The sequence below is a fragment of the Piliocolobus tephrosceles genome, chromosome 12 (genome assembly GCF_002776525.5).
Source record: "Piliocolobus tephrosceles isolate RC106 chromosome 12, ASM277652v3, whole genome shotgun sequence".
NCBI lineage: Eukaryota > Metazoa > Chordata > Mammalia > Primates > Cercopithecidae > Piliocolobus > Piliocolobus tephrosceles.
This window is the reverse complement of record NC_045445.1, coordinates 47537896-47549625: the sequence shown is the minus strand read 5'-3', so window position 1 is coordinate 47549625 and position 11730 is coordinate 47537896. Positions and strand designations below refer to the sequence as shown.

Sequence of the window (11730 nt, the reverse complement as noted above, 5' to 3'; positions counted from 1 at the left end):
AGAAAGAAAGAAAGAAAGAAAGAAAGAAAGAAAGAAAGAAAGAAAGAGAAAGAAAAGGGGAGGGGAAAGGAGGAGAGAGGAAGGGAGGAGGGATGGAGTAAAGGAGGGAGGGAAGGAAGGAAGGAAGGGAAGGAGAGAGAAAGAGAGAGATAAGGAAGGAAGGAAGGAAGGAAGGAAGGAAGGAAGGAAGGAAGGAAGGAAAGAAGAAAAGGAAGGAAAAGAAAGAAAGAGAAAGAAAGAGAGAGAGAGAAGGAAGGAAGGAGAGAGAGAAAGAAAGAAAAAAAAAGAAAGAAAGAGAAAGAAAAAAGAAAGAAAGAAAAGAAAGAGAAAGAAAGCTGACAATACCAAGGTTTGGAGAGGATGTGTATCAATGGGAATTTTTACACATTGCTGGTAGAAACACAAATAGGCTAATTACTTAAAATGATTAGGGATTATGCTATAGAGCTGAACATTTACATATCATATAATCCAGCATTTCTACACCTTCATATAATACCTTAGAAAAATACTTGCCTGTGTGCACAGGGAGGCATATACAAAAATTTTTTAACAACCCTATGTATAATAGTAAAAACCTGGAAATAATCCAGATGTTCATTAACACAATAATGGAAATAAATTTTAGTTAATAAATTGTACTATATTAACACATTGGAACATTATTCAGCTGTGGAAATGACAAGAAAACTGCTATGAATTTTATTAATATAATGCTGAGTGAAAAAAGTAATCATAAAATACCAAATATAATTTCACTCATATAAAGTTCAAAAACAAAGCCAAATAGCATTTTGTCTGGTCAAAAACATGTAAGTGATAAAACCCTTTTTAAGTTAAAGAAATGATAGAACACAAAGTTCTCAAAGTGTGATTAAATGTTTTAAACTGTGGTAGAGAGATAAGTGGATGTGATAATGGAGGTAGAAGAACATTGATGATAATCTAGTTCTTGAGTTTAATGGTGAGTTCAAAATGTTCAGTCTACTATTTTGCTGTTTAATATATATAATGTATATTCTTTGGTGTGTATTAAATAGCATATTAAAGTAATATATTTGTTTTTCAGAAATCTGCCTGAATCTTCGAGATCCCCCAACAAATATAATTATCATTCCAGAAAAGCAGGTGAAACCAGAATGGAGACTGCCAAAGTTAAATCACCGATTTACCACAAGGTAAAATAGTTTCTTGCAAAATGTCTTAAATATTAATCTTCAGTCTTGGTTACTGAAAAACAATGCATTATAATGTGCTCAAAATGTACCCAGAATTAGGCTATAGCAATTATGTAGATATACATTTTCAAAATAATAATTGTAGAATGCTTTTTCACTGTTTAAAAATAAAATATTAATTTAGTGATTTTACTTTTTTAGGTCAGAACTGGATGATATGCCAGAAAATTGCATCTGTGATGTTATTGGCCTTTTAGTTTTTGTAGGAAGGGTCCAGCGGTCAAAAAAGAAAGGTAAGCTTTTAAAATTGAAAATCATAAAAAGTATTTCAGTGAATAATTTTGTGTTCATATGTATATAACAGTTACCTTCATTTATTTTAATATTCTATCCATATAGAAAACCGTGAAGATTTTTGGTCATATCGCTGGATTCACATTGCTGATGGTACTTCAGAGCAACCATTTATAGTGGAACTGTTTTCAACATCGCAGCCAGAAATCTTTGAAAATATTTACCCAAGTAAGCAATATTTAATATTTTTATTCTATGTTTGGAAGTGGGAGAATTAACTTTTAAAAAATAAACTGACTTACAGAAGTAGCGTGGCATTCAGTTGGCAAATTCAAGCAGTCTGACAGCATGTTTAAATCTTTTCTATATTAATATCATATTTGGTATTATAGACATTAACCACTCGTTGATTGTCTATTCAGAATTAACTTGGGATTGAAACCAGTTTTTCAGAAAACAGGACCTCTTATCAATTCTCATTGTAAAAATTCCACACGTTAAAAAAGCCTTGAATTTCAGTGAGACTAAAACATAGGCAGTCAATTCCCTTTGTATATATTTGGAAATTGATTATGTAGACCCCGTTAAAGACATTGAAGACTTACATAGCATTAATTGGTAGATGATTGGTGGACTATGTAATTACATAATGACAATGGTAAGTATGATTCCGGTTGAATATTAAGTTAATATTAAGTTGGTGGTGTTATTTATACTGGCTGGTCAATATTTTACTTTGGCTTAGTTTGGCATTGACTTTCTTCCCTGGATTCATTCAGATAGAAAAGTATTTTTTCCACTAGTTTTATTTATTTGAAATTATTTTAGGTTTGTCCTATTACATATTACATGTAACAGTCTAGTCTTCAGATCTATTATGATAAGGAAAAAAGTATAATACTTTTCAATAGTTTCAGCGAATCCTTATTTAAATTTAGAATATAAAGCTATTTTAGATAGGGTGTGACATTTTATTATTTTCCAAATGATTACATAAATAAACACTAATTGCTACCTGTGTTAAATGCTTGGCCAACATTGAAGAAATTCCCAATATTTACTACATATATATATACACACACACATATATATATATACACACATATATATATACACACACACACATATATATTTTTTTTTTTTAATTTTTTGAGGTAGAGTCCCACTCTGTCGCCCAGGCTAGAGTGCAGTGGCATGATCTTGGCTCACTACAACCTCCGCCTCCCAGGTTCAAATGGTTCTCTTGCCTCAGCCTCCTGAGTTCCTGGGACTGCTGGAGCACACCACCATGCCTGGCTAATTTTTATATTTTCAGTAGAGATGGGATTTCACCACGCTGGGCTGGTCTCAAACTCGACCTCAGATGATCTGCCCACCTCGGCCTCCCAAAGTGCTGGGATTACAGGCGTGAGCCACCGCACCTGGCCTACATCTATTATTATTACTACTTTTTTTAACCAGCAATAAGATAGACATTGTGGAACACCAAGAGACCTAGGCATTGTATATAGGGCTGTTCTGTTGCCCCTTTATTCTCTATACAAAACAGTATTATACACCTCTGCTTTGTTAGATTCCACCCTAGGCTTGTGAGATTAAATTTGAAAAATATATCTGAATAGAACCAAACCTCACCCCAATTTATGGGGGATGAAACAGAAAGAGAGCTTTGGCCAAACCAAGGCATGGACTTTCAAGGCGATGGGCTATAAACTCTGATATAACTTCTTTTAGGGCATAAGTAATTGGCAGTGATGACTTCTGGTGATAATCCTATTGCCTCAATTTAGGTGGGTTTTATTGCCAGCTTCCTTTTTGTTTGTTTGTGACCACTTTAAACAACAAGCTAACAAGAATTTTGGATAAAGATTTCTCACAGAAACTTTGCCAAGCACACATATTCTATTTCTTGTGATAATGTGAAATGTATCCTTCTAAGAAAAATATATACGGATCTTGGTGAGATTTATTCTAGTATAATAGTTGACAAGAGTCACAACTTATTTTTATCTTTTGACCAAGAGTGAAGGAAAAAATCATTAAATTAATGGTGAGTATTAGGGGGGCTTCAGGCCTATAAAGAAGAGCATGGCCAAGAGTCTTCTGGAATAATACCAAAATTCTTTGGTAGTATGACTGTTTTTTTTTCATAAGAAAAGTGAAGAACTAAGGAGAAATAATATTGTGTGTTTACTGTGTACCAGATGCTTATAGATATTATCTCATTTTGTGCTCTCAGTTACCTTTTGAAGAGTTGATGTTGTTATAAATTTTCAGGTGAGAAAGCAAACATCCAGAGGGGTTAAGTAATTTCCTGGATTTTGTATAGCTAGAAAGCGTTAGATCTGACTCTCAGATTTTTAGTGGCCATGAATTTAGAATTAGAGGTTTATTTATTTTTTTCTAAATTTATTTTATTGTTGTAAGAACACATAACATGAGATCTACTGGCTTGACATATTTTAGAGGTTTCTTTAATATTCCTATATCAACACCTTTAGCCATTAATATTCATATGTTTGTAGTTTTTGAAATAAAGGAAAAATTAAGATAATTCTTAATATAAATTAAGATACTTCTTAGCATTTGAACAGATTTTCTTCCTTTTCATTGCTACAGAATAAAGAACTTAGTAAATATGAGATGTAGCAAATGGATTTACAGTTGTGTTCTGGAGAAATTTTTATTCTCACATGAGAACTTACTTTTGTGTGATTATAAGAATTTATGTTTATTTCTCATTTCCTAGTTTGTAAAACCATAAGTGTTTTGACATATAATGTGTTAAAATGAAAAATAATGTTGGATTAATGAAACTATAATAATTAAATAGCCTGTTAGATAAAAACAATTGATAATTGTTGAAAGTAGTTGAAATCTGAAGATATTATACTCTCATTTTTAGATATTCTTTTTAGCCTATAATCATAGCAAGGTGAAAAGAAAATAAACAGATGATGTAAGCCCTGCCATTGGCCTTAAAATCTAATTAAGATAAATACATAAAAGATAAAAAACACTTGCATAAGCAAATACGAATCAATAATGTGTAAGCCCTATCTGGTGGAAGGAGTTAGAGTAATTCAGAGTTTAGTGTTAGATAGAGTTAATCATGGAGAAACTAAGCTTTTTTTTCTCTCTGTTAGAAATCGCTGTTCACACTCAGTTGTGTGCCCAGTTAAAATGACTTGCACCCTTTATCTGTGCAACAAACAAATGACTTTAGTTACTTGCAGCTGTTGTACTTTCTGAAAAAAAAAGGGGCTTCTCACAAAAAGCAGACTAGTGTTAAATCCTTGTTGTTCCTAGTGTGGTCCCAGGACTGGGAGCACTAATAATTGCCTAGGAGATGATTAGAAATATAGAATCTCAGGCCCCACCCTAGACCTACTGAATCTGAATTTGCATTTTAACAATGATGCCATGTGATTTCTTTGCGCATTAAAGTTTGAGAAGCATTGTGTTAGATCCTGATCTTGTTGTGTCCTATTTGAAATGGAAAAGTAATTTCATAAATATTTTTGTTTTCTAGTGGCATATTTTGTGTGTACACAGTTGAAAGTTGTCAGAAATGACAATCAAGTACCTAAACTGCTTTACCTCACCACGACAAATGAGAGTGGAGTGTTTATTACTGGTGAGTAATTTCTTTGTGTATATTATTAGAAATATATTTTCCCTTCCCTAGAATCCTTCAGTACATATTAACTTTTACATAATAATATTCAACTACAAGATAGTTTTATTTTGACTTCCTTTATTACTATAAGAGTACTTTAGCAAAGAATTTTTGGCCTGTGAAATACATTGCTTATGGATTACTTACAAATGAGGCAATGATTTTGTGACTCAGTGGAAAATTGCATTTATATCCTTCAGTCAACTTTAATTCCCACTTGGCATAGAATGTAGATAATCATAAATTGCTTGATAGATTGAAGACCTGGTTAGGCCTGGTATCATAATATGGATTCTGTTAACAATATTTTAAAATTCTAAATGAAAACAAAAATGAGTGTCGATTTTCAGCCCCAAGATCTTATGTCTTATTTATATAACAAGAGAGGTCTCATTACTTGTCTGCAAGTATATTATTTTTTCCCTATTTCCTCCAATAATAGAATCAAAACATTAAAGAAAAACGTTTCCAAATGAGAGAGTGAGGAAATAGTGTGGAATGGGGTATTTACCAGATTGTTCCCATGTTGGTAATTAAGAAATTTGTTAAAAGAAGAATCTTAGGAAAGGTGTAACATACATCTTTGTCAATGCATATCTTATTTTATAAATACTATCAGATGTGAATATGGCACTTTTAAGTATGCTCTAAGAACATAAATTTAAATGCTGAGCCGTATTCATAGGACGTTTCATTCATACATGATGCCATAATTTCAGGTTAATTCGTAGTTTAAAAATTGATTATTTCAGAAGATGTCAACGATTTGGATAGTTAGAAAAATTCGAATTGTTAGTTTTTCTTCTTCCTGTGATTTTTAGCATCCTATAGCTAGCTACAGTTTAGTCCACTTAAACTCGAATACGCAGTGTGTCTGATTTCCTTCCTAGGATTTATTTACTGTCTTTGGATAATTATCTGCTACATAGCAAATAAGTGAACTTGACTGTTTTTTCTTGGTGATAAAAGAGGGATTGTTTTAATAGTAAACTGTTTTTACACAAAAATATTCATGCAGATTGTTACAGTGACATTTTTATTTCTCATTTTTTATGATTTACCCTTCCCGCGAGAAGGTCATAGAGGCCAGCCGTATACGTATGATGCCAAGGTAAAAAACTTTATTCAATGGATTAGAACAAAGTCCGATTCCGGGGAACAGAAGAATATGGTTATTGGTGGATATTACCCTTATCCACCAGTGCCAGAGACATTTTCCAAGTATAGTAGTTCTATTAAAGGTACTAATGTAATTGCCAGTCCTTCTAAATATGTTTACATTTTATTCATATGGCTTATGCTATTTCAATTAGTCATCTTTATTCTTTTATTTTATGGGAGTGAACTAAAGTTTAACAACATTCACTGATAATAGCTTTGTCTTAATGCAGATCTCAAAATACATGTCACGTATTTTCTATATAGTTTTCCCTATATCTCACATGGTAATCTAAAGATTAATATTTTGATTTTATCAGACTGGAAGAAAAGAGAAAACATAGAAGATAACCAACTGGAGATATAGGTTAAGTATTCCTAATCCAAAAGTCCGAAATCTGAAATGCTCTGAAACCTGAACCTTTTTGAGTACTGAAGTGACACTCAAAGAACTACTCTTTGGAGCAGTTCAGATTTTGGAATTTTGCATTAGGGAAGCTGAATTGATAAGTATAATACAAATATTCCAAAATTTAAAAAAATCAAAAATCTGAAGTATTCTGGTCCTATATATCAGAGAAGGGATGATCAGCCTATAAATATCTTGATTTAATGTCATTGAGAACACATCTGACCTTGGTGTAGATCTCAATTACTATGATGTTCTACAGAAAGACTAAACATATCTAAAGGAGACACTGGGTAATTTGATATTCAGATACTGACAACTGTACTGTGCTACTGTGGAATGATATATATTGTGTTTAACAAAATTGAGTGCTACCTTTAAATATAAAATGATGCCAAAATAAATGAGATGCTGAATTTGGAATTGAAGTACTGATGAGAAGCCTACTATTAATATACTTTTTAGTAGAATTAATATATGACAGTTGAAAAGTTTAACACAAGCATGTTCTTTTTTAAAAAGCTATGAGATAATTTCACAATTTTGGAAAAAAAGAGAAACTTTAAAATGCCGACCTATCATCATCTAAATATTGGCATCCTCTTATACATCATAATGCTAGCAATATGTAATAGTGTTTGAAATAATTAAAATGTGTTTTTCTACACAGTGACTAGGCAACACTTTATAGTTTGAAATATAATATGTAAATTGCATTTAATATGCAAAATTTATTTTGCAAATGAAGGGTACAGAGTGGAAGCCTGTATTCAAATTTAACTGATAAAAGTATTTTGCCTATTTCACAAAATTATATAAAAGGATGCCAGATATAAACACAGTGTCTCACAGTTAAGTTAATGTAGTAAGTTTATAATTTTGTGTTGTGAAATTACATTGCAAATCTAATTCTTATTTTTATCATTTCAGTTCTTTAAAACTTACAATTTTCTTGGACTTACTCTTTTGCAGTTGAGTCGCTCTTGACAGCTATAAGTGAAGTCAGGAAGGAGATTGAAGACTTGCAGTATAGGGAACAAAAGCGCATTGCAATTCAGGGGATAATTACTGCTATAAAGTATATCCCCCATAGCAGTGCGACTGAAAGTGCCTCAGCATCAGAAACACTTCGGGTATGGTGCCAGAGAATTAATAGTATTTCTCTGAAAGCACTGTGATCATGATTGCAATTGGTACCTTTTACATTTTATTCAGAACTCACGTGTATTGACTCTTAATAATGTAAGCCTAAGAGAAAACATTAGGTTGGTGCAAAAGGATTTGTGGTTTTTGCCTATAAAAGTAATGGCAAAAACCGCAATTCCTTTTGCACCAACCTAATATTTTTAGTTTTTTGTTTGTTTCCTTTTTGTGTCATTTATTTGGGGGCAGATTAGGCCAGTAATGATTACAGACTCTGACATTTCCCAAGGCCCTCAAAACTTGGTATCCTGTTTTTGCATTCTGTGTAATTTGAGGCTATTGTGGGTGTTTTAATTTTCTAGGTGGTATCTATGACTATATTAATTTCCTACCTTTTGTCCAGGCCAGTACTACAGGAAAGCTTCCATGGGAAGTTTTCTCTATATCTGGCATAGTAGTCTTACCCAGGTTCTATAACTCTTCTAGAATAAATAGTTTACTATTATAGAAGACGCCAGTTCTGGAATCTCGGCGCAATCAAGACAAACAAGTTAACTTTTCCCATGAGTTTATCTTTTTAAAAACTATGTCTAGGACTATTCCTATTTATAAGGAAATAAGTATTTAATCCAGCTTTTCAGATAGTAGTATAAGAAGGACTCATGTTTGTCTTCCTTTTAAAAAATATTTTATTAGCAGATGGATTAGATTTAATCATTTTTATAAAAGCACTGTTATGATTGAAAAGCTTTGCCAGAACTCTTGATTATGAAAAATGAATAAACTAAAGTTGTAGTCTTTTATGAGATTAATGCTTGTGAATTAGCATAAAATGTTTTCTTTAAATTATTGGTTTTAGAATGCTAACAGACCCTCAACATCTCAAGCAGCTAGAGTAGAAATTCAAGAAAGAAATGGTAAACGGCATCAAGATGATGAGCCTGTGAATTCTCAGTATTTCCAAACTACATCTACAAATTTGAGTCTCAGCAATAAAATAAGAATTCTTCAAGGCCCACATGCTAATCCGTAAGTCATTTGTATTAATTATATGTAAAGTATATTTTTCTTTTGGTTTATCTCTACCCTGTAAAATAAGCAATTATCGTAGAAGCTGTATTAATTTGTTAGGGCCCCCATAACAAAATACCACAACTGAGTGGCTTAAACACAGAAATTTGTTGTCTCAAAGTTCTGGAGGTGCCGGGCGCGGTGGCTCACGCCTGTAATCCCAGCACTTTGGGAGGCCGAGGCGGGCAGATCACGAGGTCAGAAGATCAAGACCATCGTTGCTAACACGGTGAAACCCGTCCCTACTAAAAATACAAAAAATTAGCCGGGCGTGGTGGCAGGCGCCTGCAGTCCCAGCTACTCAGAAGGCTGAGGCAGGAGAATGGCGTGAACCCGGGAGGCGGAGCTTGCCGTGAGCCGAGATCGCACCACTGCGCTCCAGCGTGGGCGACAGAGCGAGACTCCGTCTCAAAGAAAAAAAAAATTTCTGGAGGATAGAGTTCAAGATCAAGATGTCAACAGCATTGCTGCTCTCAGGGATGCGAGAGAGAATCTGTTCAATGCCTCTCTCCTAGCCTCTTAGTGTGCTGGCAATCTTTGACATTCCTTGACTTGTAGAAGCATCACCCCAATCTCTGCCTTCATATTCACATGGAGTTCTCTCTGTGTAGTGTCTGTGTCCAAATTTCACCTTTTTCATAAGGATACCAGTCATATTGGATTAGGGGACCACCCTAATCCAGTATGACCTCATCTTTATCAGTAACATCTGCTATGACCCTATTTCCAAATAAGGTCATATTCAGAGGACTTGAGGGTTAGGACTTCATCATATGAATTTTGTGGGGACGCGACTCAACCCAAAGTCTGCCCTCTGGTCCCACAAAATTCCTGTCCTTCTCGTATGCAAAATAGGTTCACCCCATCACAACATTCCCAAAAGTCTTATCCCATAGCAGCATCAATTCTAATCCAAAATCTCATCTAAATCTCATATGGATGTAATTCATCCATCCATGATCAGGGTGATTTATCCTGGGGCAAAAATTCTTCCTCATCTGTATACCTATAAAATCAAACAAGTTATCTGTCCAGAATACAGTGATGAGATAGGTATGGGATAGACACTCCCATTCTGAAAGGGAGAAATTGGAAGGAAAAGGGGGATCATGGGTCACAAGCAACTCCAAAATCTAGCAAGGCAAATAAATTGCATTCGTTTTTAAGGCTTCAGAATTATTCTCTTTGTCACAGTCTTATGTCCCCTGGGCCCACTTGGGTAGCATCCCCACTCCTACAACCCTGGGTGATGGCCCTGCACTCTGGAACCAAGGAAATGAACCCACCATTTGGAATTGAAAAGGGAGCCCTTGTCCTCTGAAACCAAGGAGGTAGTGTCACTCTCAAGGTCATTCTTCCATTTTCTTGAACAACAAGAACATTATAGCTTATATTTGCTCACCAGTTTTTTAAGCATGGGTCTTTACTACAAAACATCCATACATTATGAATTGTACATGATTGGAAGTTTTTGTTTCTTTAAAGTGTCAGGAAAGCCCAAACACTCCTAAAGCAGAGTGCAGAATCACTTTGGATTTTAAAATTTTAAAAATTCCAATCTTTTAGAGTGTGCCCAGGTACACAGCAGTTTTTGGTCGTGAATAAGTAATAGGTAAAATTTTTAATTTATTTTTTAAAATTTTTTAACTTTTAATTTTTGTGGGTGCATAGTAGGTATATATATATATTTATGGGGTACACGAGATGTTTTGATACAGGAATACAATGTGAAATCAGAATGTCATGGACAATGGGGTATCCATCCCATCAAGCATTTATCCTTTGTATTACAATCAAACTACACTCTTTTAGTTACATTTAAATGTACAATTAAGTTATTAGGTACTATAGTCACTCTGAGGTGCTATCAAGTAGTAGGTCTTATTCATTCTTTCTGTTTATTTGTACCTATTAAACATCTTCACTTCCCCGCACCCCCCTACTACCCTTCCCAGGCTCTGGTAACAGTCCTTCTAAACTCTACCTTTATGATTTCAATTGTTTGATTTTTAGATCCTATAAATAGGTGAGAACATGGAATGTTCTTATTTCTATGCTTGGCTTATTTCACTTAACATAATGATCTCCAGTTCCATCCATGTTGTTGCAAATCACTGGATGTCATTTGTTATGGCTAAATAGTACTCCATTGAGTATATGTATCACATTTTCTTTATCCATTCATCTGTTGATGGACATGTAGGTTGCTTCCAAATCTTAGCTATCATAAACAGTGCGGCAACAACATAGGAGTGCAAATATCTCTTTGGTATACTGATTTCCTTTCTCCTGGGTATGTACCCAACAGTGGGATTGCTGGATCAGATTGTATTTCACTTTTCAGTTTCTTTGAGGAACCTCCAAACTGTTCTCCATAGTGGTTGCACTAATTTACATTCCCACCAACAGTATACAGAGTTCCTTTTCTCCACATCATCAACAGCATTTGTTATTGCCTGTATTTTGGATTTAAGCCATTTTAACTGAGGTAAAATGGTATCTATCCACAGCTTTTTGAGGGTTTTTGTCATGAAGGGATGTTGAATTTTATCAAACGTCTTTTTCAGCATCAAATGAAATGCTTGTGTGATTTTCATTTGCATTTCTCTGATGATCAGTGATGTTGAGCACCTTTTCATGTGCCTGTTTGCCATTTGTATATCTTCTTTTGAGAAAAGTCTATTCAAATCTTTTGTCCATTTTTGATTGGATTATTCGATTTATTCCTTATATAAATTTGAGCTCCTTATATATTCTGGTTATTAATAATCCCTTGTCAGATGGGTAGTTTGCAAGTA

General features: G+C 33.9%; 1 protein-coding gene across 2 annotated transcripts in view; it reads left to right on the top strand.

Annotated features, from left to right (window-relative positions):
* Positions 1-11730, top strand: part of RADX (RPA1 related single stranded DNA binding protein, X-linked) — a 75281-nt gene that overhangs the window by 20811 nt on the left and 42740 nt on the right. Inside the window, exons 4-10 of one of the 2 annotated variants that reach the window (XM_023203105.2) lie at positions 1070-1178; positions 1380-1471; positions 1578-1700; positions 5005-5109; positions 6228-6392; positions 7691-7851; positions 8721-8890. In XM_023203105.2, the coding sequence (XP_023058873.1) occupies positions 1070-1178; positions 1380-1471; positions 1578-1700; positions 5005-5109; positions 6228-6392; positions 7691-7851; positions 8721-8890 (925 nt within the window). The remainder of the gene's footprint in view (positions 1-1069; positions 1179-1379; positions 1472-1577; positions 1701-5004; positions 5110-6227; positions 6393-7690; positions 7852-8720; positions 8891-11730) is intronic. The other variant, XM_023203106.1, reaches the window with a different exon arrangement.